General features: G+C 38.6%; 2 protein-coding genes across 5 annotated transcripts in view; one reads left to right on the top strand and one right to left on the bottom strand.

The window, feature by feature from the left end:
• Positions 1-26,920, bottom strand: part of LOC142339644 (uncharacterized) — a 615,633-nt gene that overhangs the window by 389,693 nt on the left and 199,020 nt on the right. The window lies entirely within an intron of this gene.
• LOC142339645 (uncharacterized) overlaps positions 1-26,920 on the top strand; it is an 82,985-nt gene that overhangs the window by 37,490 nt on the left and 18,575 nt on the right. For 2 of the 3 annotated variants that reach the window (XM_075389835.1, XM_075389833.1), the window contains exons 5-7: positions 3,497-3,719; positions 9,886-10,070; positions 10,875-10,953. In XM_075389835.1, the coding sequence (XP_075245950.1) occupies positions 3,497-3,719; positions 9,886-10,070; positions 10,875-10,953 (487 nt within the window). Of the gene's footprint in view, positions 1-3,496; positions 3,720-5,212; positions 5,436-9,885; positions 10,071-10,874; positions 10,954-26,920 lie in introns of all 3 variants that reach the window. The other variant, XM_075389834.1, reaches the window with a different exon arrangement.

Below are 26,920 nucleotides of genomic sequence, written 5' to 3'. Positions count from 1 at the left end.
GGGAAAAAATCCATTTAGAAAAAAATCCGATCAAAAAAAAAACTGTAAAAATCAAAGTGAAATTGCCGCATGTGAACAAAAAACACCGTTTTCTCACTTTACTTTAAATTTAGAGCGAAAAAATTTCACGCCGCAAAATCATTCGCTTTTTCGTTCCACTTCCTGTTTCGGCGTGACCAAAATCACTACTCCAATTTGACTTCAAAAATCATGAAAATGTGTGAACAGATCTTAAAAAAAACATAGCCGGAAGAATGCCGGAAACGAGTCGAAGTGAAAATCTATTTAACCGCCATCCAACTACTCATAAAAAAAAACGTGCCTCCATTAATTTTCGTTTATCTTGAAATACAAAAAAGAAAACGTAAAAAAAAATCAAATCTATTAAAATATGATTAAAAATCTGATCAAATTCTGTCATAAATTGATACCCCAAAACATCATCTCTGCCACAATTACTTCATCAATACAACTAGTAACTAATAAAACCACTTATTTGAATGCAAAAAACTTGCCTCCACTAATTTATGATTTTCTCGAAAGCAAACCATAAAACAAAAAAGTAAAAACAAAAAAATCAAATCTGTTAAAATATGATAAAAAAATCTGATCAAATTTTGTCATAACTTGAGATCATGAAATAACTCTCTCTGCCAAAATTACTTCATCAAAACTACTAGTACTTACTAAAACCACTTAAGTGAATGTTTTAAAAATACTTGAGGCCAAATTATGAAAAAAAGCTCTTAAAAACAACTTGTACTAAAAAACTGGAAAAAGTTAGTAAATTTCTTAATATTACAAAAGCATATAAATCCAAAGAAAAATTCTTTTCAGACAATAGGGCATCCAGATGCTCGCAAAAACAATAGACAAGTCATAATAGTTGATGAAAATTGTTTGAAAAAACAGAAAAAAAACCAGAAAAACTGCAAAAAAAAATTAAGAAAAGTAGTTCCAATTTTCGCGATTTTTTGTCATATTTCTCAACAAAAAAATTATTCATATCTAAAATTGCCCATACTTATTGCTAAACAACTAGAACAACTATTATGAACCCTAAACCTCCACAAATGCCATGAAAAATTAAGCAATAGAAACGGCATTCAAAAACAAATTCAACAAAAAAATATAAAAACTAAATGAGTTTTTTTAATAGTACAAGGAAACATAAAGCCGAATAAGATTCCTTTGCAATTAGAGCAATGAAAAACTCACAAAACAATGGGCAAGTTATGAGAGCGTGGGTAAGATAAAAAAGAAAAACTGCAAAAAATGAGAAAAATGGTTTAAAATTTCTCAATTTTTCGGTCATTTTTCCCTAAGAAAAAAATGATTTATACCAACAAAACTTTAGTCAATTGGTTTCTGACAATTCCTCGAGTAACAAACTTCTATTAAAATCCCATTAAAGCAGTAAAACAAAAAAACAGGTAAAAAACCGTTAAATTTCGTCTAAAAATCAGCAAAACTGATCAAAAACCTCCAAATTAGCATTAAAAATCAAATTAACTACTTGAAACCTTCAATTCCTATCAAAACAAACCTAAAACTAATACCATAATCAAACCTCATAACCATCAAAAGTTGCAAAAAACTGCTTTTAAAAGCCGCACGTGAACAAAAAATTTCACTCCCTTAGAAAAAACTTTTTCACACATCAATTTCTCGCTCTCTCAAAAACAGCGGTATGAACAGAAACCGCTCTCTTTTCGCTCCGCTCTTCACTTTTGTTCAGCACCAAAATCACTCCAAATTTTTTCACGCGTTTCATTTCCCGCTTCAAAATTCACTCCAAAAGATGATTAAAAAAACATAGCCGGAAGAATTCCGGAAACGACTCGAAGTGAAAATCCATTTAAACGCCATCCAACTACTCATCAAACAAAACGTGCCCTCACTAAATTATGGTTATCTTGAAACCAATTCATGAAACAAAATAAAGTAAAAACATCGAAATCAAATCTGTTAAAATATGACAAAAAATCTGATCAAATTTTGTTATAAAATGAGATCCCGAAAAACTATCTCTGCCAAAATTAATTCATCAAAACAACCAGTACTTAAAAAAACCACTTATGTGAATTATGAAAAAATACTTTAGGCTAAATTATGAAAAAAAGCTCTTAAAAACAACTTTCACTGAAAAACTGGAAAAAGTTACTAAATTTTTTAATATTTCAAAAAGCATATATATCCAAAGAAAAATTCCCTTCAGCCAATAGGGCATCCAGATGCTCGCAAAAACAATAGACAAGTCATAATAGTTGAAGGAAATTGTTTAAAAAAACAGAAAAAAACCAGAAAAACTGCACAAAAAGATTAAGAAAAATAGTTCCAATTTTCGCCAATTTTTTGTCATATTTCTCAACAAAAAAATGATTCTTACCCACAAAACTGTAACCAATTGTTATCACAAATTTTCTCAAGTAGAAGGGGTTTCTTCAATACCCATTTGAGCCAGTAAAACAAAAAAGTCGTCAAAAAAAACGCAAAAATTAGCCCGAAAATCAGCAAAATACTTAAAGCCTCCGAATTATCATAAAATTCATATGAATTTCCAGAAACCTCAAACCACTACCGAAACCAGCCTAAAATTAAAACAAAATCATAACAAAATCTCTTAACCAACAAAAATGAAAAAAACTGTTAAAATGCCGCACGTGAACAAAAAAATTTTGCTCGCTTAGAGAAAATTTTTTCACACATCAATTTCTCGCTCTCTCAAAAACAGCGGTATGAACAAAAACCACTCTATTTTCGCTCCGCTCTTCTCTTTTGTTCAGCACCAAAATCACTTCAAATTTTTTTACGCGTTTCATTTCCCGCTTCAAAAATCACTCCAATAAAATTGATTAAAAAAAAGGACTTCTCCAATACTCCTCTTCGAGTCGTAATAAGACAGCGCTCCATTACAATTCAAATTCTTTGAATTGTAATAACTTCAAAAGCAGTTATTCTTCTCTGTGCCGTTTGTTCAAATAATTTCACACCTCCATGAAAAAATCCAAGTGTACTGAGCTCCCCTAATCTGATTGATAAGTCCAACCCCCACCCCCTACCAAGACTTGTAAATTTTTTTCATAGATTCGAGCTTTAGAAAAGAGCTCTGCATTCATAAGCTAAAGAGCATTTCTTGTCAACGCAGAGAATGAGTTGAAATTTGATCCCAGTTTTTGGGTGAAGACTGTCAAACTAAAATGGGACAAGAAATGTTCTTTAGCTTATGAGTGCATAACTCTAGTCTACAGCTCGTCTCTGTGAAAAAATTTGATAAGGCTTGATAGGGGTTGGGATTAATTATTTGTTAGAAGGTTGAGAGAGAACAACCTATTGTAAATTGTGCATAAAATAAGCTTGACATAGCTTGACAAGAAGCTCCTATTGTTCAACGTATACTTGGCTAGAGAAATGAAACTTGAAGGAACAAGAAAGAACGTGAGAATGGGATACAAGAAATGCAGAGAATGAGTTGAAATTTGATCCCGGTTTTCAGGTGAAGACTGGCAAACTGGGTTCCATCTACAAAATCAGACTTGAGAGTGATTACAGTGGAGACAGTCCCAGTTGGAAGTGCGTGGAGTTGCAGATGACAGACATCAACACTGAGAGATCTCTGCTTTTCCCTGTGAACAAATGGTTTTCCAGGGAACACGAGGATGGAAGCTTATCTAGGGAAGTGGCCATGCTGAAAAAGTCCGGAGATCCACTACATCCTAGTTCGTCCATTATTTTTATTTTTTTTATTGACAACTGGAGCTGTATTGACTATTTATAGTTGTATTAACTCTTTATGTTCTACTCTGTTTTGCCCCCCCCCCCCAGTGTTTGTTTATGACCACCAGTTACAAATTGTATGTTGTTCTATAGCACGTTACAGTGTTGTAAAAAAATAGTACGTGTGCCTGGAGGGCGTAAAAGATATAAGCCCACTAAACTTAGACAAGTTTAATGCTCGCAAAAACAATAGCCAAGTCATAATAATTGAAGAAAATTGTTTAAAAAAACAGAAAAAAACCAGAAAAACTGCACAAAAAGATTAAGAAAAATAGTTCCAATTTTCGCCAATTTTTTGTCATATTTCTCAACAAAAAAATGATTCCTACCCACAAAACTGTAACCAATTGTTATCATAAATTTTCTCAAGTAGAAGGGGTTTCTTCAATACCCATTTGAGCCAGTAAAACAAAAAAGTCGTCAAAAAAACGCAAAAATTAGCCCGAAAATCAGCAAAATACTTAAAGCCTCCGAATTATCATAAAATTTATATGAATTTCCAGAAACCTCAAACCACTACCGAAACCAGCCTAAAATTAAAACAAAATCATAACAAAATCTCTTAACCAACAAAAATGAAAAAACTGCTTTAAAATGCCGCACGTGAAAAAAAAAATTTTGCTCGCTTAGAGAAAATTTTTTCACACATCAATTTCTCGCTCTCTCAAAAACAGCGGTATGAACAAAAACCACTCTATTTTCGCTCCGCTCTTCTCTTTTGTTCAGCACCAAAATCACTTCAAATTTTTTTACGCGTTTCATTTCCCGCTTCAAAAATCACTCCAATAAAATTGATTAAAAAAAAGGACTTCTCCAATACTCCTCTTCGAGTCGTAATAAGACAGCGCCCCATTACAATTCAAATTCTTTGAATTGTAATAACTTCAAAAGCAGTTATTCTTCTCTGTGCCGTTTGTTCAAATAATTTCACACCTCCATGAAAAAATCCAAGTGTATTGAGCTCCCCTAATCTGATTGATAAGTCCAACCCCCACCCCCTACCAAGACTTGTAAATTTTTTCATAGATTCGAGCTTTAGAAAAGAGCTCTGCATTCATAAGCTAAAGAGCATTTCTTGTCAACGCAGAGAATGAGTTGAAATTTGATCCCAGTTTTCGGGTGAAGACTGTCAAACTAAAATGGGACAAGAAATGTTCTTTAGCTTATGAATGCATAACTCTGGTCTACAGCTCGACTCTGTGAAAAAATTTGATAAGGCTTGATAGGGGTTGGGATTAATTATTTGTTAGAAGGTTGAGAGAGAACAATCTAATGTAAATTGTGCATAAGATAAGCTTGACATAGCTTGACAAGAAGCTCCTATTGTTCAACGTATACTTGGCAAGAGAAATGAAGCCTTGAGGAACAAGAAAGAACGTGAGAATGGAATACAAGAAATGCAGAGAATGTGTTGGAGTTTGATCCCGGTTTTCAGGTGAAGACTGGCAAACTGGGTTCCATCTACAAGATCAGACTTGAGAGTGACTACAGCGGAGACAGTCCCAGTTGGAAGTGCGTGGAGTTGCAGATGACAGACATCAACACTGAGAGATCTCTGCTTTTCCCTGTCAACAAGTGGCTGTCCAGGGATCACGAGGATGGAAGCATATCTAGGGAAGTTGCCATGCTGAAGAAGTCGGGAGACCCACTACATCCTAGTTCGTCCATTATTTTTATTTTTTTTATTGACAACTGGATCTGTAATGACTATTTATAGTTGTATTAACTATTTATGTTCTACTCTGTTTGCCCCCCTTCCAGTGTTTGTTTATGACCACCAGTTACAAATTGTATGTTGTTATATAGCACGTTACTGTGTTGTAAAAAAATAGTACGTGTGCCTGGAGGGCGTAACAGATATAAGCCCACTAAGCTTGGGGGGAGGGGGGGGGGGGTGGGTGGGGCAGAATAGATTGCCCAATTTTTTTAGATTGCACTATAGAATCCACTACTTATTGAATATTTATACAGAGTGCAGTTGTAGGGCTCAGTTGTCTTGTTTGAATACTCGAAAACTCTATAGCGTTGATCCGAATGCATTATAAAAACGACACAGAAAACCAACTTAAAAGTGAACAAAAAGTGAAAAAAAAAACCAGAAAAGTGTCGATATGTCTGCTACAAAAATGTGTGTATACAGATAAAAAGTTCTCTTTTTGAAAGAAATAGAAATGCTACTGCACTTTTTGTTCCGACCCTCTTGAGGGGGGAGGAACTATATACTCAAATGGTTTTTTTTGTTCCGTGAATTTTCGCCGTTCGATATATTCATCGTAGAGAGTTGAGACTGGTATCATTAGAAAGCTCGTCCAGCGTAGAATATGGAATTAAAAAGATTTTTTTAATTTTCGTTTTCAACAGGGAGTTATCGAGGTTTAAACTTCTGAGAAAAGAAGAGTGAATTCACGTTGTTTTTATTCACATTTTCAGAAATTTTTGCCTAAATTTTCGTCAATTTTGCTAAAATTTGTTATAATTTTTAAGAATAGTGACGTTGATTTTATTTTTGAAGACGAACAAGCATTGTTGATTGTTTTGATTAAATTTTGTTGGTCAAAAAATCTGGATAAACATTTCCAAATTTAGCCTTTTTCATCAAAAACAGCACGAAATAAGCTACTTTAGTCCACTTTGACTAAATTTGCCGACAGTACACCCCAAACAACACTCATAAAATCTTTGTAGACTCAGAGGGGGGCTATTTCTACTTCAGAGTCCGCTGAGAGTGCACTGTAGTTAAAACTTTGCCGTTTTTTGCTAACTTTACTGGTTGATTATCGAAAATGCAGAATTTATTTTGAGTTTTTAACTAACAAATTATCTATATCTACAACATTCGAAAAATCAATTGTTCCTAACGGACAATAAGTATTAGCAGGGATAGTTTTGGGCCATTCTTAGACTGTTACAATCCATATCGGGTTGTAATCAGTCGGTCTTTTTTTTTAAAAAAAGACTTTTTTTTAATAATAAAGAACAGAACATATCAAATCAACGCTCAGGAATGATAGGTCCAACCAATTCGCTTGCTAAGCAGCTTCAAGCTAATGCATTTAGTTTTTTAATCGAAAGTTTATGGTCGTTTCTTTTTTTAAAAATAATTGACTTTTCAATAAAAAATGGCTTAATTAACTTGTCCTCTATTTTTTCTTAATTTGTTCAACTTCCAGCTTAATGTTAGCAAAGAAAGACTGCTTCTTCTTTCTACTTATTTAACATTTATTCTCCGTTGCAGTTTTAAGCCTGAAGTTATTGTTTTCTGGCTTTGATACTACAAGATTTCAGATTTTTGTCTGTTTTGATATTTGCCAGTTTTTCACGTTTTCTAATTTTGTCACATTATCACATTATTGACAGCTCTCATGTCACCTTATTAGCATTCAGAATAAGGACCAATTGAATATATTAAAATCCTTAAAGATATACATCATCGTTTTAACGGCCTCGACGCCTCTTTCTTGAAGAAATCAATTGAAATTTTTGAGTTTATTAATTTTGTCTCTAACTGTCATTTATACTTTGTCGTTTCAGTCGTATGAAATTTCCTGTATAGTGATAGCTTTCATTGGCTTTTCATGGACGATTAGCAGAACCGATATTCTGATATTAGTAGATAGCTGAAGGCTTTCATGACTTTGAAAACAATCGTTTTCCAAAATTAAAAAAAAACTTTTCAACTTCGCAATTTTGTTCTTTTTATGTTTCTTTTTGTTACCTAATCTCGTTAGTTAATTACAGGTCAAATATGACATTATGGTTGTCAAGGGAATAAAAGGGATTGGTGTCCCAAAATCTTTTTTTTAAAGAATTTGTTATGACCTTACTGGCTTCGACACCGGTTTTTCACAAAAAAAAGTAAATTAATTTGATTTTTGTCATATTTGACGTTCTTTTTGTAGATGCAAGAAATATTCTGGATAATTACAGGTCTCGAGGGTTTCCTTTTCATGTATAAACGACCCTATTTGAATAGCTCTTTTTGTAATTAATGCCTTTCATTACATTGAATGTATTTTTGTTTCGAAAAAAAAATTAAAATTTTCACTTTAGCACTTCGCTTTTTTGTCTACTTGTTACCTAGTCTTACTAATGAATGGCCAAGTACTACATTATAGCTGTTTCAGGAAGGCGCAATCAAATATATTTTGAGTGCCAAAATTTGGCTTGACGGTTTTGACAGCGTTTTCTGGCAAGTTTCAATTGAAATTTTGTTTGTTCTTTGTTGTTCTTTTTAGCCGTTTTAAAAAATGAATACGGACAGGTCCTAATGCCCTTCTATAGAAGCAGTGGTAATCGTAAATTTGTGGTAATAATAATTGATTCCTAATGGTGTTTATTACTTTGAAGTTAACTGTTTCAAAAAAATAAGTTAATTTTTTTTACTTTACTGTTTTTGTTCTTTTTTGTATAATTGTTACCAAATCTTTTTATGGACTGGTCGCATATGTTTTCTGGTGATTTATAAGTTATTTTTGTTTAGATTTAGGTTTATCTGACGGTATTTTGACTCTGTTATTAATTTTAGTTTTTAAGAGGGACATAAATTTTTTGATGTAATTATTGTTTGTTGTTGTTGTTGTTGTTGTTTGATTTTGCTGTTCGTCTTGACTCGCTTTCTTAAAATTGACATATTTCAGCAATCTAATGCATCAATTTTTACTCCACTGAGTTATTTGCTTTGGGGGCAATCTTATCGTTCATACAGAATTTTTTGAAAAAGACTTGGGCTTTTTTGGGATTCGCAAAAAATAATTTTTGGGTTTTTCTATCTGTTCCCAATTTGGCAGACAATTCTGCCAAAATTGTGGATGGGCGGGGTCGGAACCTTATGTGCCATCGCACATTACCGAGCCGCCTTGTTTAGTTTTAAACCAAAAATTTTTGGGCGCTTAATTGATAGGATCTTTTTATGAATCTGTCCGGTAAATACCCGTCAAAATTTGCCTCTCAGCAGATAAACTTTATGTGCAAGAATTTTACAATATAATTGCAGTTCAACGTTATTTGCAAGATTTTTGCAAGATATTCGCAGATAACAGTCCTAGTTCGACTCAGGACATTTTCAAAACTATATTTACTTGCAAAACAAAGCGCGCAAATTTCTTATTGAGAGAGCATTTCCAGACTCGTTTTCGACTTTTTTATAATTACCCCAATTTTCATTTGAAACAACGCATAATCACCAGAATCCAAATGACCACAACTTTAACAAAAATGTTGGCAAGCGTTCTTATAGAAAAATTCACAGTAATTCTCATGAAAACTGACAGTCTCAAAGTTCCACTCTTAATTATGTAACATATTGGTTGACTGATAGAGTCAAAGAGGACAAAAAGCAGAATAAGAAAAAGTTGTTTTATTATCATCCATTATAAAGGTCATTTTGCGTATTATTTGCAAAACAAAAACAAGGGTCATAGCATTGGGCTTCACAACTCGATTTTTGCGGCGTTTCTGATGACCAATTTAATAAATAAAGCCTATCTTTCTACTGACGATAAAAAGTGAAAGCAGAGCTGATATAAAAGTTATCTTCAGATGGACATTGAGAACCCAATTAGTTACCGTGAAACCGTAATTCTCGCCAAAAACGGGACTTATCAAGGTATCTTTTGTTAATGTTATCATATTAATTTTGTTTTTTTTTTATTATTATTATCATTCTGTAATGGGAAAGAAAACAACCCTGGTGATTTTAATTAGTAGCGTTGCAAGATAAATATGTTTACTTTGGGTTCTCAAATTTTCCCATCATGCTGTTCCGGATATTTTCTTAACATTAAGACCACTACGGCTCAATATTTGTGATTATTCAGTTAGAGAACTAAAACAAAAAACTGAAAACTAAAATAACGCTCAATTACCAAAAATGCACCAATTTTAATGTTGACATATGTAGCCTAATTAATGTAGACAAAAATTACATGAAATTATTAGTACAAAAAATACAAAAATTACAAGTCAATCCAGTCCATAGTATAGTCAGAAAAAAGCAATTTTAACATGCGCATCATCAGAATTGGTCTTAAACGGTGTTTACACCGATTACATCCAAAATATTGTGATTGAACGTACAATTAATCTTTACACGACCTGTATCTTTGTCAGCCGTGACGTACGAGATCTTGATTGCAACTGGGGACAGGTGGGGTGCGGGTACAGATGCAGAGCCCTCAATCACCCTCTACGGGGAGAGGGGGGACAGCGGGGAGAGACAACTGCTGAGGGACAAAGCCCAGTTGAAATATGCATTTGGAACCAGGGCGCAGTACAAACCTTTCAAAAAACATCAGGTGGGCTTTGTTTGTTTGTTTGCTTGTTTGTTTTGTTTGGATAACAATTGTTGGTTTCTTAACTTTTCCTTTATTGATTAGTTGAAAACTGAATTTTGTGTAAATTCTAAAAATTCAATCCTGGCTTGATGAAATTCTGAATTTAGACAAAAAATTGACTGAAAGTTTGAATTCTTGTTTAAGGAAAACTCGTGCGTTATATTTAAACCTGCGTTTCTCTTGCAAAAACTTAACGTGGGAAGATCAATCAAGATTCTTGCAAAATAAGGAATCTGGCAGGATATTGCAAGAACTTATTGTAAAAATATGCATAATGTTTTGGGGACTAATGCAAAATTAGCATCCGGACTCTTCTCCGGTTATTAGCCTGGTGACATTTAATTCGCCATATTAGTTTTAGAATATAATTTAAATGGATATGATCAGTATCGCAAAGAAATCTAAACGTTAATGAAGTTTAAAAATTACCTTACAAATTTCATCCTTCCTCAAATGAAAATAAAATGATAAATTATGAACGGAGGTAGTTTTATAATGTTTAATTTCAAATATAAAATGTCTGATACTAAATAATACTTTTGAATTTAGCCATTTCTTACCAAGTCGAGGTGTTCATACCGTATTCGTAAAGGACCCCCGATCAGACGATCTTCCAGCGCTCACCTGCGCACTGTAGGTTCGAATTATATGGTCTTGAAAGAGTTCGAACGCACAAAAGTCTAGACAGTGGTCTGGAACTTGTCTGATCAGAGGTGACTTTGTTCTGGACCGCAACCTGGGTTATATAATAGTTTTGTGTTGTAGATAGATGCGTTCTTAATAGACGCCGTGTCCCTCGGCAGGTTGAAGAAAATCAAGATTGGACATGACAAAACAAAAGCAGGTTAGCAATTTTTAAAAAATCTGGTTTAAGCCTAAATTGATTGTCGCAACTTGAATAAGATTGTGGTTACTTTTACGGTAACCATTTTTTTTAAACTGGCCGTTGCGTTAAGCTGACATTTCTGAAACCGATTTTTTTAATCTTTAATGCACTGTCGATGTTGGATGAAGTGTTGGGAAACAATTTCGAAAAGTAATAGCGAAATAAGAGAGCCCCTTTTTTTGCAAAAAATCAGCACTGCATACTAGACTTGTTCAGATTTGCATCCGAATCCATTTGCCGTTTTTGTGGCTCTTAACTTGGGTTATAGTCACTAGAAATTTTTGGGTAATTAGTAATAAGCTGTAAACAATTTTGAATTCAACCCACCTTCGAATAGGAAAAATATCACCTATCTAGTGTTCTCCCTGTTAGGAGTATTCCTTCTAAGTATTTCAAAAAACAGGTGTTTGAAATTATATTCACCTTTTAGATGGTTGAAATATGATTTGAAACCAATCTGATTTATAATAATAAGCAATGATCAAAATATTGATAATTTCTGTTTATGATTTCAGTCTCAATGTTTTGACGATTGTATAATATTCATACCAGTTCCCCGAGTATCCTAAGGTTCTTGAGCTCCTGGTTTCCGCTCTCGTTTTTTTTTCTATCAAAGCGGGCTATTTTGGGGGTCTTGGCGGACAACAGTTACGTGAACTCAAATGGCCTAACATTACGTCGCCAAACGTACACTTTTTAAAATTTTTGCTATTTGAGGACTTACTTGATGTTCTTTTGTCTCATTTAATCACGTTTGTCAATAATTTGAATTTTGAATAAACGTGACGGTAAAAAGTAGACAAGAGTTACAAAATTTTGTAAAAATTATAGGTATTCAACGTAAACACTAATGATCACAAACGATGAAATTAATATCCACAATTTTCAGAATGTTTTATGCTTTTGTCGTCTTCTGAATTTCTAACTAGGCCAACAGTGAGGGGGATCTGTCGCCCAGAAGATCGAACAAATTTAATTAAAACCAACACCGAAGGTTTAAAAGAAAATGATGAAGCAAGCGCTACCTTGTCTCTTTTCTGAGTTTTTCCCCTCGTCCACTCTTGCAGGCTGTTAAAAGTGCTTTGTCCCAAAAGACGTTAAATTGAATAGAGAACACCAGCACAAATGTAGAATCCACAGTAAATAGATGCAATTCTCAATCAACTAACAACTTGAGACAAATTCAACTGCAAAATCTTCTATAAGTTCAAAATTTTATCGTGATTCACTCGAAATAGAATTAACCAAGTTGCTCACAGTTTCCTAACTGGTCTTGCAACTTTACTGACTGTTTTAAGTTTAGTCCCACTAAACCAACTGCTCACTAGCTCAGTATTTTCTCTCTCTCTCTCTCTCAACTTATACACGATAAGCTGATTGCAACTTTTTCTATTTGCCTAACTTTATCTTATCTTAATTAAATACACTTTTAGAACTTAAGTAAACACCGTAAGTCATTTTGACTGATTGATACAACCACAGGAGGGGTTCTTCTCACTAAACAAACAGATTAACGTCAAAGTCCGCGGTCCTTATCGCTCTTATTTGCGCACACAAATTTGGCGCCAAGTCAATTTCGTCGCTTTTGTTATCCAAAGACTATTGGTCTCCATGTGTAAATATAGCGCTAATTCATGCTCGCTAAATCTAAAATAATGGCTTGGTATGCTTTTCCCAGCATTCTGTGCAATTCCCCATACAAAAAATAGTCAGAAACCAAAGTTTCCCAAAAACCCAAAAATTTGACCTCTAGAGGTCAATTAGGGGTCAATAGTCAAGGATGAAGGGTCACTTTGGTAAAAATAATTATTGGCGCAGAAAGTCCTACCATAGTTACACCTACTCACCAATTTTTATCATCTAACTCCTAATAGAACACGAGCAATGACAGCGCACACTTTTCATCGACCTCCCGGATGACCTCAAATTTCGAATTTTAATAACTTGCGAAGTAGTGGTCAAAACGTCTTTGGGTAAAGTTTTCTAGTAACTATAGGGTGCCACCAACTTGCCTGCCAAGTTTCATGACCAGCCGTTGCGAGTCGTTTGCAATTTGAAAATTTTTAACGAGTCGTCGGTGCCGAAACCCGAAAAATCCGAGTTCGTCAAAATTGACCGGGGTGGTTATTTTTTGTCACTAACTGTCTCAGGTTATCATATTAATACCATTTCAAAGTCATTCGGCCGCTCAAAAAGGCCAATTTCCGGTTTTCCGCACTCGGGTCGTCCCGAAGCACCGACTTCCGGTCGGAATTTGGGAATGAAAATATCACCAATCGAAAGCCCTTGAAAAGTTACACTAACCCTCCAAAAATCATAGGGCTACTACCAATACTCCACGAGCAATTCAAATTTTACGTTCCGCAGCACGGGCGTGCGCTAGTTCCGTGCAGGTTGGTGTGGGGTCAAATCCGACCTCAAAATCGGATTCCCCGTACCCAAATTAGTCTATCCCCCAAATTTCAGGTCAATCCGACTTCAACTTTTAGAGAAATTACTATTTCAATTTCAGTGTTAACTATTTTTAGTGAAAACTGCCTATTCTTATTTCAAAATGCTAATAAATTTCTCCCACAACTTCCTAAACCCTTCCCATGATCATGTGCTACATTACTCTGGACTTAATACCCATTGCAACCCTTAGTTCCTCGTGTATCATACTCGAACAGTCATTTTTTTTTGCTCAAAATATTGAAAACCTTCAAATCACGCCACTTCCGGTGTTAATAGCTCGGAATTAGGTGGTCGGATTGGACCGAAAGGTATACCAGCCTGAGAGGACCATTGGGTGTACATGCCATTAAAATTTGGTAAACGTCCGCTTAATATAACCTCCATGGGGGGGGGGCGGGAAACATCGGCTCGGTGGTATTTTCATAAAGTGAATAAGTGAGCATTTTATTTGCTTTAAACAAACATTTTCGCAACTAAGCTTCAGTCTTCAGATTATCGTTCTTACTACAAGTTCTTAAATCTATCCTCTATCGAAATGGACAGTCGTACATACTTCGAGATCATCTTGTACTTGCGTTCAGGGGTTTACCCCAGGAATTGTCATTGGGTCGAGAAAAACAGCATTCGCCGCCGAAGCCTAAAATTTTATACAAAAAATGGTCATTTATACTTGGTTGGATCCAATATTCAGGTACTACATCGTTCAAAAGCTCGTACGAAGATATCTCAGATGCACCGTTCTAATGGCCACCTCCCCAGATGCAAATTAATGCCGTTAGTTAGTCAAAAATTTAGTGTTATGCATCTTAAAGTATGGTGCGAAACGGTTATACGCGATTGTTCTACTTGCAATGATAATGCCATCTATCGCCACACTAGAGGACAGATGAATTTTATTTCACAGGAAGTCCTCGACCGAGTATGTCGCGAGATGGGTCTAGAGAAGAAGAGAAGATACTGTTATGAATCGTTTAAAAGGTAAGAAAATCATTTTTTTCGTACAATAATTTCATATATTACGAGGTCCAATTCTTTTTAGTTGCCCTGAATTCGACACCTCGCAATACGAGCCTATTGCATTAGACGTTGCTCATCCTAAATACAATTGTGTTAGTGCCTGTCTGTCGACCATTATTACGGGAAACCGCACGCAGGCGGGTACATTTGAAAAATTATTTGTCAAACTACGCACGGGGTCCGATAAGCACCTTTACGACAGACCCGGCAAAGTAATTCTATCTAAAGGGATCGAGGACGTCGAATTTATCAATTCAACAGACCTCAGACTATTTGCTCGACGCTTCCGTATTAATATTTATGTATATTATGACTCTGGCTACGATGAACAACCTTACTATCGCAGTCTAACTGGGACTCACAAGGGATTCATTCGAGGCGGAATATTTCTTAAATTCCAATTAGTGGAGGGTACACCGCATTGTCTGCTAATATACCGCTGCCACAAGAAACAAAGGCATGAAAGGTAAGTTAATACTTATTATACATACAACTTATTTATTACGTCCAGTATACTACTTATTTATTAACTTAAATCCAGTTTTGCTTCCTTTTATTAACTCCTCCTCATCTTTTTCTTCTTGTTCAACCATCAAGCGCACTGACGAGGCCATTTCGAGGTCCTTTTTATCCAATTCGGCCAAGTCAATCCCCCCCGTTGCCGCCATGCGCTGATTGACTTTCTTTACCTTCTTTTTCTTTTGTATGTTAATAACTTTTATTTGTTTCTTCTCGTTATCTTTTAGCGCCCCACCAGTTGCCGCCTGTACCACAGATGTTCCCGGCTCGAAAAGTGAGGCTGGGGGAGAAGGAGGTGGCGCGGAGTCAGTTTCAGGGGACGTTTGACCCCGATTTCCCCTGTATGGAGAAAATTTCATCCCTTTTAGGACTTTCTTTGTATTTTTAGTTCTTGCCATTTTAACTCCCGAACTATGCTATTTTGTTTATGTATACACCTCAGTTTAATCAGGTCTCCTATTTGTCTCGTCGATCTGTTTTGACAGTCTTTTATTACTAAACCTCAACCAATTGGTTATGCCTTTATCCGGTTTGTAACTTTGCTTACTTGTGTGCATATTTGTTTTAATGAGAATTTGGGGCACCATGTGTTTGCTTTCAAGAGAGTACTTAAATTTGTTCAATTTAGCTTTGGTGTTATTATCTTAATTAGATTGTCCTAATTGCGAGCTTTCTAAAGAGCCTACATACACACACTTTCGCCGCTTATAACTAACTATACTCAAATTCATGTTCGCTACACTCCCCCCCTCTATTCTCATCATACTCCCGAATGATGGCAAAACCTGCGAGCTAAAATAAATTATTAATACAGAAAAACGGCAAATAAATTTTCTGACAATAAAATTTTTTAAAGCAGTACTTAGTCTTCGTCGCTTGATGACAATCCCAATTCCTGTACTCTTACTTCCCTTCGCTCCAAGAGGGACAATTCCTCCAGCAGCGATCTTTCGCGCGCTCTGCATCGCTCCAACGCTCGCTCGATCTTGCGCTTGCATGCAATGTGCGCGTTCCTAAACGTGTTTGCACCTCGAGTGTTGCGTCTTCTCCCAACGCAGTACGCCACTCGTTGTCCAGTGGTTCTACTGGCCCAAGGGGGAATTTGCCTTTGACCCCATCTAGGTACCCATCCCCTCACCGCAGCGGATACTTCCACCGGTGTTTCAGTATGCCTTGCATTTGTGGTGTTTAGGTTCTGTTGATCCCCTTGATCTAGATCATTAGCCGACTCATCTCGTTCTCTTACTTCAATTCTGCTCGCAGTGTTCACTTCACCCTCGCTGTCACTCCACGGTCGTGGGCTGCTCATGGTTTGTTGTTTTGGTCTTAGTGAATTCTCTCCAGCTAGTGCGGATGCTCTTATCTTATCTCATTGACAAATTCTCTTGTTTCTCAGTTTGTTTACTCAAGGTACATATGGATGTTTAATTTGTGATAAGAGAACTTCACTCATTCTTGCCCATTGTTTAAACATCTCATTAATCACGCCATCTGTCAAGTAAGCCGTATTCTATATTTGCTCAAGATAACCATTACTCAAATCAGGACGTCCAATCGTTGCCTAACCATAAATCAGCTCAATCATCAAACCGTTCAGCATTTCTCAAACGCAGTCATCTAGCAGAAACCCAAAATGTAAGGAAATTTTAACAATTTTCTTTTCTTATATACTGTAATTTGTGTGGTGATCCAAATCTTGTGTTTTTTTCATAACTCAACGCTCATTATTTATTTAAGGGACGCCTTCAACAACAGGACTCTGGCTTTCATCCTTCCTCATGGATTAACCAGAAAACCCTTTGATTTCTTTCCAGCTATGGACATTGATTGTATTCTGGTTCAGGTGGTTTCCAAGAGCCCTGTGCCAACTAATCCAGAAGAATTCTATCTAATAGACGTTTCGGTTATCCTCCAAGGCCAGGACACAAAACTACCGCTTGGGAATTCCTCAGCCCCCTTTCAACGACTCAAACTGGCTCTAAAGAATGAGGCCGAGGTGCACGACGACGGGTCTATCTTGCACCAGGTTCTCAATTGGTTAGAGAAACCTAAGCTCGCGTGTTTGCTTCGCAGACTTTCAAAAACCTTTGACTGGACTCAATATATTTTTTTATACATAATATTGTTTCTTATCAGACTTTCACCTGACTTTTTTTTCTCAATCGATGGGTTTTTTTTTTGAGTGAATCACGTTAATAGTTTTCTAGATTATAAGACAGGGTAAGATCTAGCATTAGGGTATAAGTTTGAAAATTAAACTGCGCGGCAAATACAGACTAAGCCACAATAAAACCAAAAGCAAAACTGAGGGTCCGTAAAGTCAAAACACTTAAAATCCCAGTGGTACACTGTTAAAGGAAAATTAAAAATTAGCATCCCTCAGTTTCACTGTTGGATCGGACATCATAAGGTAAGAAGAGATTCTGAATAGCACATCAGTTTCGTTTTTAAAATATAAAAATGATTTGACATATAAAGTCATCCGATTAGCACCAGCAATCTTTACTAAAATTAGAAAAAGGAAGGTCTGTACTCACGCGAGTCCTTTCTGCTAAAGAAGAAAGAAAAAAATTTTAGTGTTGAGGGCCAGCGTGCTCTCTCTGCAACCAATCCGCGTCACTTCCTACCGAAGTCCTTCTGCAACAAATTACGTCCTGGTGAGGCCTTAGAGGGTCTCGGCATTGTCCTTTCTCCCTGCGAGCTGACCAACATTTTGGCTGGTTCAGGCTCGTACTGCGGTAGGTCGGCGTCCTCAGAAAGCAATTCACGATTATGAATCAAACTGCGTCGCCTGCCTTCCATGTCGTCCAAAATCATCCTGGTTGAGCTATGGGACGGCGAATCGATTACCACCTCATCATTGCTGATGCGATCGATACTACCTCTTTTGTGTCTACGGTGGTAGCGCACAGGGGGAACCATAGTTCGTCTCAAATGTTCGAAAAACGATTCGTCGTGCAGTCTCTCCTGGCAAGGACACAATTTGAGTTCTTGCAATTTTCTCCAAATCAGCCAGAGTATAACGAGCAGAATTGTTATAGCTACCAGACCAAGAAGAATGCGCAGGGGTGAACTGTGGTACGCCTTCCAATGGAACGGCGTATGTTTGTCAAGAATGTGTTCCGCAAAAGGCCTGGCAATCAATTCCAATTCCCCTTGGTCAACTGTGCCCTCTGGTAAGTCTACCAAATTTAGTCTAAAAGACTCTATCATCTCCTCATGGGCAGCGTTTACAAAATTTTCCGGAATTTCGAGTCCTATTTTCTCGTTTTCCACCGTTCTCAAAGCTTCAAACAATGACTGCAGTAGCGGATGCTGTTCAACAATAACAACTTTGCTTGAATTATGCTGACAAGTTCTGGAATCCGGGTATAGAACGATCGTTCCCGTGGGGTTTTCAACCCTTCCATGGCAACTGGGTCTAATCGGACAACTCTTGCATCCAGGTATCTGTTCGCCTTGTGATTGGTCTTTCACTCTAGTATAGTTGATGAATTTGAAATCATCGTTGCTGGACGTGATTAGGTAAGTTGAGTCATCCAGGTATTCCGCAGCTGCTTCGTCGGGTAGAATTTCAACTTCATGAGGACAAAGTCTCAAAGCAGAGGTTGGTAAGTTGAAAAATAGGCTCGAAAGACATGTTGCCGAGGAGCTTCTTGCCATTGGAAAAGGTTTCATGCAGAGCAGCAACCTGGAACTCCCCCTACAGTGTGAGTTCATCTTTCCTTCGGTAACTTCCGCAAAATTATTATTATATTCCGAAACCAACAAATAGTTTTTATCGAATCTGTACTTGGTTGCCGTCGACCCATTAGCTATTGGCTGCGGAATAGGTGCTGCGCGGTAAACACGATGAAAACCATTCGTATGATGAACCGAAATATTGAGCAGAATGTTCAAACTATTGTGTGTAACTATTGTCGATTCCACAAGTTCAAACCCATAATACGTCATAAGATCATGTCGCGGAATTGCCTTTTTCTGGGTGTCCAGTTGAAGACCATCTAAGACCTGCAACAGAACTTCCGGTGGGATCAATGTAGCAGGAATGTGTCCCTGAGCCAGAGAGCCCAATGCATCGTCCAGCACGTAGCCAAAACTGTGCAAAGCAACTTTGTAGGCAATTAACTCCAATCTTATAGCAGTCATATGATCGCTGAAATTTCGAACTCCTGTTGTGAAGGCAATGCTCTTTTCAAAAGTTGATGCCCACTCATGACTTTTTTCGCACTGTCCCGATTTTTGGTCACCATAAGCTCCATGAGATACAGCTTTTGCTAGTTGCGAAACCGCAACTCTAATAGTGTGAAAATTCGCATTTGCATCTTTGGATATCAGCCGTAATTGGCCCTGGGTCTTGTTAAGAGAGTGGCCTAGCAAGTGAATCCTTTCTCCTGATTCCAACGTAACTGATCGAATAGCTCCATCCAAGAATTCCGATTCTTTGCCCAAACGGTCAATGTCCTTGCTGCTTCCACAGAAACCAAAGAAAGACATATAGTGACAGAAACCTTCTTTAAGTACAGGAGCAAGTACAAATGAGGAAACTACTGAGACGGCCGCAATCCCGGCAAAAATTGCTCCAGCACCGCGACGTTCGCGACCGTGACGGGGATTAGTCGTTCCATTAACAAACGTCCCTATGCGGTCCTTAATGTCCCTCCAAACCTTTTCAATCTCCTGGACTTCATATTCCACGCCTTTGATTGTCACATATGTACTGTTCAGCAATCGGTCATGTGTTTCTTGATCACCACATATGGTTCCATCATAGCCTCTCCACTTTATTGCCAAATTCAACTGGAATTCCTGATAAGCCAAGCCTAAGTGAGTCAGATTTATTGCCGGTAGTCCGGGAATTGGTACGGTTACCCACGTCGCTTCGAGTCCACTTGAAATTATCACTGGCGTTTCAGGAATGAAAACCGCTCCAGCCGTGTTTCTTTCGATCTCTGATCGCACTATTTCTGCCAGAATGAGCAACGCAATGGCCCTCCACACAACCACCCCTCCCATTATGAAGGATTGTATCTAAATAAATGTCAATAGTATTTTACTACGAAATACCACAATAAACCTTATTCATTAATCGAGATCAATAATTTTGCCCAATATACTAAAAGTAATTAATTTTTTTTTCTGATTACATTTTTGCAGGGAGGGGTAACAAAAAAAAACCTAAAACCTATCAAAAAGTATCAAAATAAAACGTCTATTCGTCAATCACGGGCTTAATATCTCGCCGAGGCCGCCTGCGCGCCAAAGGAGTCTCCTCTAGCAATTCAGGCGTTTCATTAGCTTGGATCACCGGTTGTTCCTCCACGTCAAGTTCTTTGTTTCTATCAAATGTTGAGCTTTCCTCGTTGCTCTGGTTGGCTTTTGTTAGATCACTAGCTTGGCCAATGTTTGTATCAGCTAACACGTCTACAATCTCCGCCACATTGCAGGGGTTAGAGCCTTGTTCGGCTTCAACTAGCGGGACGGAGGGCTCGTTTGATCTCGCATCACGTGATCGGACATGTGCCGCAGCATTATTACGTCTGCGTTGTTGCCTCTCATGGAGCGTGCTTTTGGTATTCCTCATGACCTCCACATCATCATCATCTTCTTCCACTTGATCATCAGGGGATTGATTAAAGAAATCCTGCGAACGAAAAGGTGTAGGTCGCTTGTTCCTGCCACTTGCGTCAACTCTTCGCTCCTCATTATATGGTTTCAGCAAATTGAAATGAACTATCCTCGTTTTTCTCGGTCTTCCTTCTTTGTAAATCAGGTAGTTGACTTCTGAAGTTCTTTCCTGGATAATGTAAGGGCCTTCGTAGGGAACAAAGAACTTTTTTGATTTGGCCTTTTGCTTCGAGTAAAGCCAAACTTTTGCACCAATTTCGTAAGGTTCGCCATAAACTTTTTTGAAGTAAAGGTCCTTCTGTCTCTGCTGGTTTACTCCTAATTGCTCCCTGGCGTTAGCATGAGCTTCACGAAACTGCGCCTCGAGCCATTCGATAAATTCTCCTTGGCTGCGCTCTTCATCATGGGGTTTTGGATAAAACAAATCAATTGGATACTGACACTCCTGTCCAAACAATAGACTAAACGGCGTGGCTTGTGTAGTCCTATGAACGGTTGTGTTGTAAACGAAATCTACGTAGGGTAACATCTCGTCCCAGGTCCAAGGGTTATCTGCGCAATACTTGGATATGACATCCGCCAAAATTCTATTGTACCTTTCAACTTGGCCGTTTCCCTGAGGGTGATACGGAGACGTACGTGTTTTGTGAATCTTCAGTAGTTTGCACATGTCGAGGATTAGCTGACTACCAAAGTTCTTTCCTTGATCTGTGTGCAAAACATCTGGTACTCCGAATTTTAAGACCCACTTCTCAACAATTGCTCGGGCGACATCTTCCGACTCTGTACCTACGAGAGGTGTGCTTACAACGAACTTTACGAACTTTGTAAACATATCAGTTATCACTAGGATATGTTTTGCTTTCGAAGCTTTGGCCATTGTTACTGGTCCCAAAATATCGGCCGCTACCTTATGAAATCGAATTCCAACTTTGAATGGCTGGAGGCCGGCAACACGTTTCCGGCCCGCGGTTGTCCTTGCAGCGCAGGGAAGACACCACAATAACCGTTTTTCTATATGCAATCTCATTGACGGCCACCAGAACCTTTGCCTCACCCGATTGAGTGTTTTTTCGAACGCAAAATGACCTCCCCTAACTGGAGAGTCATGTAGTTGTTCTAATATCTCTTTACGGCCACTTGCTGGAACAATCAGTTGTAGGGCTGGCTCCTCCTAGGAACCACTTTCGTTCTTAAACCACTTACGATATAGTATTCCATTCTTAATTGACAGTTCATTCCATCTTCCCCATAGTGCAATTACCTCTCGCCCATATTGGGCAGCTTCATCTTTGGTTATCAGGTTTGTTCCAAAGTTTAGACAGTTTTTGTTCTCATCTACAGTTGCCCAAAATAGAATGCGGCTGATCGCCTCATCTTTTTCTTGCATCGACCTCACGTCCGATTCACCACGAGTCCAAGTTATTGAAACTTGTTCTTCATCGTTTTCTAGCAGTTGGTCATCTTCTAGATCCGCTGTTTCGTCATACTGACCCTGAACTGTAAGCCGTAGATGATCAGTGGCCTTGGAAATTGCTGTGTCTATATCCACAGCCTCGGGACAATTTCCGGTCATCTCTTCTCTTTCTCCGGGTTCCCACTCAGGACTCTCCTCTGTTCGTCTTGTGAGTCCGTCTGCGTTGGCATGTTTCGATCCAGCTCGATGGACTACTTGGAAATTATACTCCTGTAAGAACTGACACATTCGGAACGTCATTCCTGTTGCATCATCGTCATTGTCCTGCCTGAAGAGCCATCGAAGGCTAGCATGATCGGTTCGAATGATGAACGGCAGTCCCCATATGTAGTTCTTATACCATTTCAATGCCTGTATCACTGCAAGTGCCTCGCGTTTGGTTGTGGAGTACATCATTTCTGATTTTGTGAGGACCCTACTTGAGTAGACAATTGGCTGTTCCACAACATCGACAACATTAGAAATCACTGCTCCTAAGCTTACTTTGCTGGCATCTGTATCAATGATGAAGGGGCAATCAAAACGAGGAAACTGCATCACTGGCGCGGTAGCAAGTTCGACTCGAAGTCTATCAAATGATAATTGGCAGTCGGAATTCCACTCGAAACGAGCATCTTTCTTTGTGAGATCCGTGAGTGGCCTTGCAATCTGGGCAAAATCTCTCACAAAGCGTCGATAGTAATTGCAGAAGCCAACGAAAGACCGAATCTGTTTCACCGTCTTTAATACTGGCCAATGCTTTACCGCCGAAACTTTATTGGGGTCCAGTTTTGCTCCTTCGTTGCCAATAATATGACTAAGATATACAACTTCTCGTTGAAATAATTTACACTTCTTGGGCTTCAACTTCAAGTTCAGCGCTCGCAGTGTTTGAAAAATCGTTTGCAAATGTTCCAAGTGATCAGCTTTATTAGTACTATAAGCCAGGACGTCGTCTAGGAAGATGAGAATAAATTTGTAGACGTAGTCTCGAAAAACCTCATTCATCAATCGTTGGAACGTACCAGGTGCATTTGACAATCCAAAAAGCATTCGAACGTATTCATAAAAACCTCCATCCGGTGTCACGAAAGCTGTTTTGTGTCAATGCTCCGGGGCCACAGGAATCTGCCAATATCCACTTGCCAAGTCCATTGACGAAAACACTTTTGCTTCCTTCAGTGCATCGAACGACTGGTCGATCTTAGGAATTGGGAAAGCATCTTTGATTGTTACGTCATTTAATTTTCTGTAGTCAATGCAAACCCGCACACTTCCGTCCTTCTTCTTTACAAGTACTACTGGAAAACTATAAGGGCTTTGGGACGGCCGAATAATCCCTTGGTCCAACATTGCATTAACTTCTTCCCTGATAATCTCTACTTTAGGTAAACCCGCTCTTCTGGGAGGAATTTTTATTGGCGGGCTGTCACCAGTCTCAATCCTGTGTTCCACAACATTGGTGCAGCCTAACTCGTCGTTGGTCAAGGCAAAAACATCACGGAATACCCCCACTAAGGCTCTCAAATCATTCAAGTCATTGCCTGTCACACCAGGTGCCGATAATTCAAGAATTTTTTGCACGTCGTCTTCAAGTTGAGACGTCGGTTTCAAATCATCCTTTAAATGAACATCAATATGTGTTTCAGCAGTCTTGGCAATGCGATCAAATCGGTTTGGGTAAATTTTTGAGCCATTAGAAGCTTCTTTAGCATGCACAGTCATTTGACGGTCATGAGGAACTGCCTCAATAAAAGTTGCCAACCTTTTCGGTCCTTCAATTCGTATTGGCACTGTTGATCACTCTTTCTGACCTGTACAAAGCTGATCTGTATCCAAGTCGATAATGCAACGGTGCCCCTTTAAAGTCTCAAGACCCAGAATCATGTGGTTGTCGAGATCATGCATGACTAGAGCTTCAATATCAGTGTCGATTTCGCCCAAACGTAGATGCAATTTGGCTCTGCCGATAACATCAACTCGTTTACCGTCTGCAGTTTCCAGTCTACCAGCATACTTTTCCATTTTAACCGGAATGTCCAAGGAAAACAAGGTATCGTAACTGATTATGTTCGTGTTTGCTCCCGTATCGATGAGAAAGGCTAACTTCGTGTCATTCAACTCGCCCGAAACGAGAATGCTGTATGGTGCTTTTCCTTGCTCAGGCAACTCACGCATTTGGTCTGTTGTGGAAGTTTTCGTAACCAGGGGCTCGTCCAACTGATGATACATCCTTAACTGATTGGACTGAGCTCCTTCGTTATTGGTGGCAACAGCCGTTTGGGGTTTATTTTTGTATTCGGCCAGGATAGACCCTTCCCTCCGGAATTCCCCGGTGGGCCCGGCTCTTTCTAGTTTAAAGGACTATTGGCAAGTAGCGGACACTCTCTCTTGAAGTGATCCGAACTTCCACAATGGAAACAGCCTGTACCACCTTGTCGTCGTTGTTGGCCAGGGTTGTATTGTCCCTGCGGTCGAGAAGCTGACGCAAATCCCTGTCCGTATCGACTATCTGGAGGGTACGGATTGAACAACTGCTTTCCAGTGTAATGAGGTGCATGAGCTTGCTCTGCGGGGGGTCCCGGTATGACAGACGAGACAAACTTACTCATCATCGAAGATATATTTGACATAAACTTTTCCTGACTGTCAACAAGTTTGTCTATTTTTGTCCCAAGCGCATCATTAGTCAGAGGCATTTGTGCAATTGAGGTGCCCTGAACACCTCGTGACGCTTGGGAAGGCAAAGGTTGAGCTACCACCGGATGAGACGAAGTTGCCTCTGCCATAGTCCTTATTGCCGATATTCTTTTCCGCTGTCGAAATCGTGAACCTTTCGTAATGGCTTCAAGACTCAGCGCTCTGTTTACAGCTTCGTCGAATGTCTGTGGATCCTCTCGAAGAAGCATTTCATAAATATCGGAGTCGAACAAACCATCAATAAATTGTTCTCTGTTCATGTCATCTCGAGACAAAGCATTCATGTGTGTATGTGCGATATCACCCAATGCCCTTACTCTTCTTGAAAACTCACGCGTTTCCTCTTTGTCACCTTGCATGAGTGCCTTGAACTCAGCTCTGGCCGTACGTTGATCTCTGTAAGGCGACATTCTTGGGTCCAAGTACTCAAAAACCCTCGCCAGTGTTGGCGGCAAATTCCTTCCCACTTGTCTCGTAAATCTGGCAGGCATGGCGGTGAACTCGTCAACCGCCCACGATGTTAAACAGGTTGGAAGGGCACGAATCGCTGTGATATCGTCCCAACCATTGGCGTCAGCTAGCCAGAGAAAGTGCTGCTTCCACTGGATCCACGTCGAGTGTTTTTTCGAAGGGTATCGATCCGGCCTCAGCGTGCCCGGTCCAAAAACCCCGCGGCCATTGTCCGGAGCATCGTCATCCGCGTCTTCGTCGCCTCTGTCCAATGCGAGAGGGTCGTTAGGTAGATCGTCTCCATTTTCGCTCATTTCGGAAAACTTCACGACTTAGTGGATAAAATTAAAAAAAAATAATCTTACAGAAAGTTACAAAGAGCGATGCCCACCCAGGAGCGCCACTGTCGTCTTCTGAATTTCTAACTAGGCCAACAGTGAGGGGGATCTGTCGCCCAGAAGATCGAACAAATTTAATTAAAACCAACACCGAAGGTTTAAAAGAAAATGATGAAGCAAGCGCTACCTTGTCTCTTTTCTGAGTTTTTCCCCTCGTCCACTCTTGCAGGCTGTTAAAAGTGCTTTGTCCCAAAAGACGTTAAATTGAATAGAGAACACCAGCACAAATGTAGAATCCACAGTAAATAGATGCAATTCTCAATCAACTAACAACTTGAGACAAATTCAACTGCAAAATCTTCTATAAGTTCAAAATTTTATCGTGATTCACTCGAAATAGAATTAACCAAGTTGCTCACAGTTTCCTAACTGGTCTTGCAACTTTACTGACTGTTTTAAGTTTAGTCCCACTAAACCAACTGCTCACTAGCTCAGTATTTTCTCTCTCTCTCTCGCTCTCAACTTATACACGATAAGCTGATTGCAACTTTTTCTATTTGCCTAACTTTATCTTATCTTAATTAAATACACTTTTAGAACTTAAGTAAACACCGTAAGTCATTTTGACTGATTGATACATCCGCAGGAGGGGTTCTTCTCACTAAACAAACAGATTAAGGTCAAAGTCCGCGGTCCTTATCGCTCTTATTTGCGCACACAAATTTGGCGCCAAGTCAATTTCGTCGCTTTTGTTATCCAAAGACTATTGGTCTCCATGTGTAAATATACCGCTAATTCATGCTCGCTAAATCTAAAATAATGGTTTGGTATGCTTTTCCCAGCATTCTGTGCAATTCCCCATACAAAAAATAGTCAGAAACCAAAGTTTCCCAAAAACCCAAAAATTTGACCTCTAGAGGTCAATTAGGGTCAATAGTCAATGATGAAGGGTCACTTTGGTAAAAATAATTATTGGCGCAGAAAGTCCTACCATAGTTACACCTACTCACCAATTTTTATCACCTAACTCCTAATAGGACACGAGCAATGACCGCGCACACTTTTCATCGACCTCCCGGATGACCCCAAATTTCGAATTTCAATAACTTGCGAAGTAGTGATCAAAACGTCTTCGCGTAAAGTTTTCTAGTAATTATAGGGTGCCACCAACTTGCCTGCCAAGTTTCATGACCAACGGATCAGTCGTTGCGAGTCGTTTGCAATTTGAAAATTTTTAACGAGTCGTGGGTGCCGAAACCCGAAAAATCCGAGTTCGTCAAAATTGACCGGGGTGGTTATTTTTTGTCACTAACTGTCTCAGGTTATCATATTAATACCATTTCAAAGTCATTCGGCCGCTCAA

This window comes from Convolutriloba macropyga, chromosome 5 (assembly GCF_964194025.1).
Source record: "Convolutriloba macropyga chromosome 5, txConMacr16.3, whole genome shotgun sequence".
In the NCBI taxonomy this organism is placed as follows: Eukaryota; Metazoa; Xenacoelomorpha; order Acoela; family Convolutidae; genus Convolutriloba; species Convolutriloba macropyga.
Note: the sequence above shows the minus strand (reverse complement) of the source record. Positions and strands in the feature narration are given on the sequence as shown.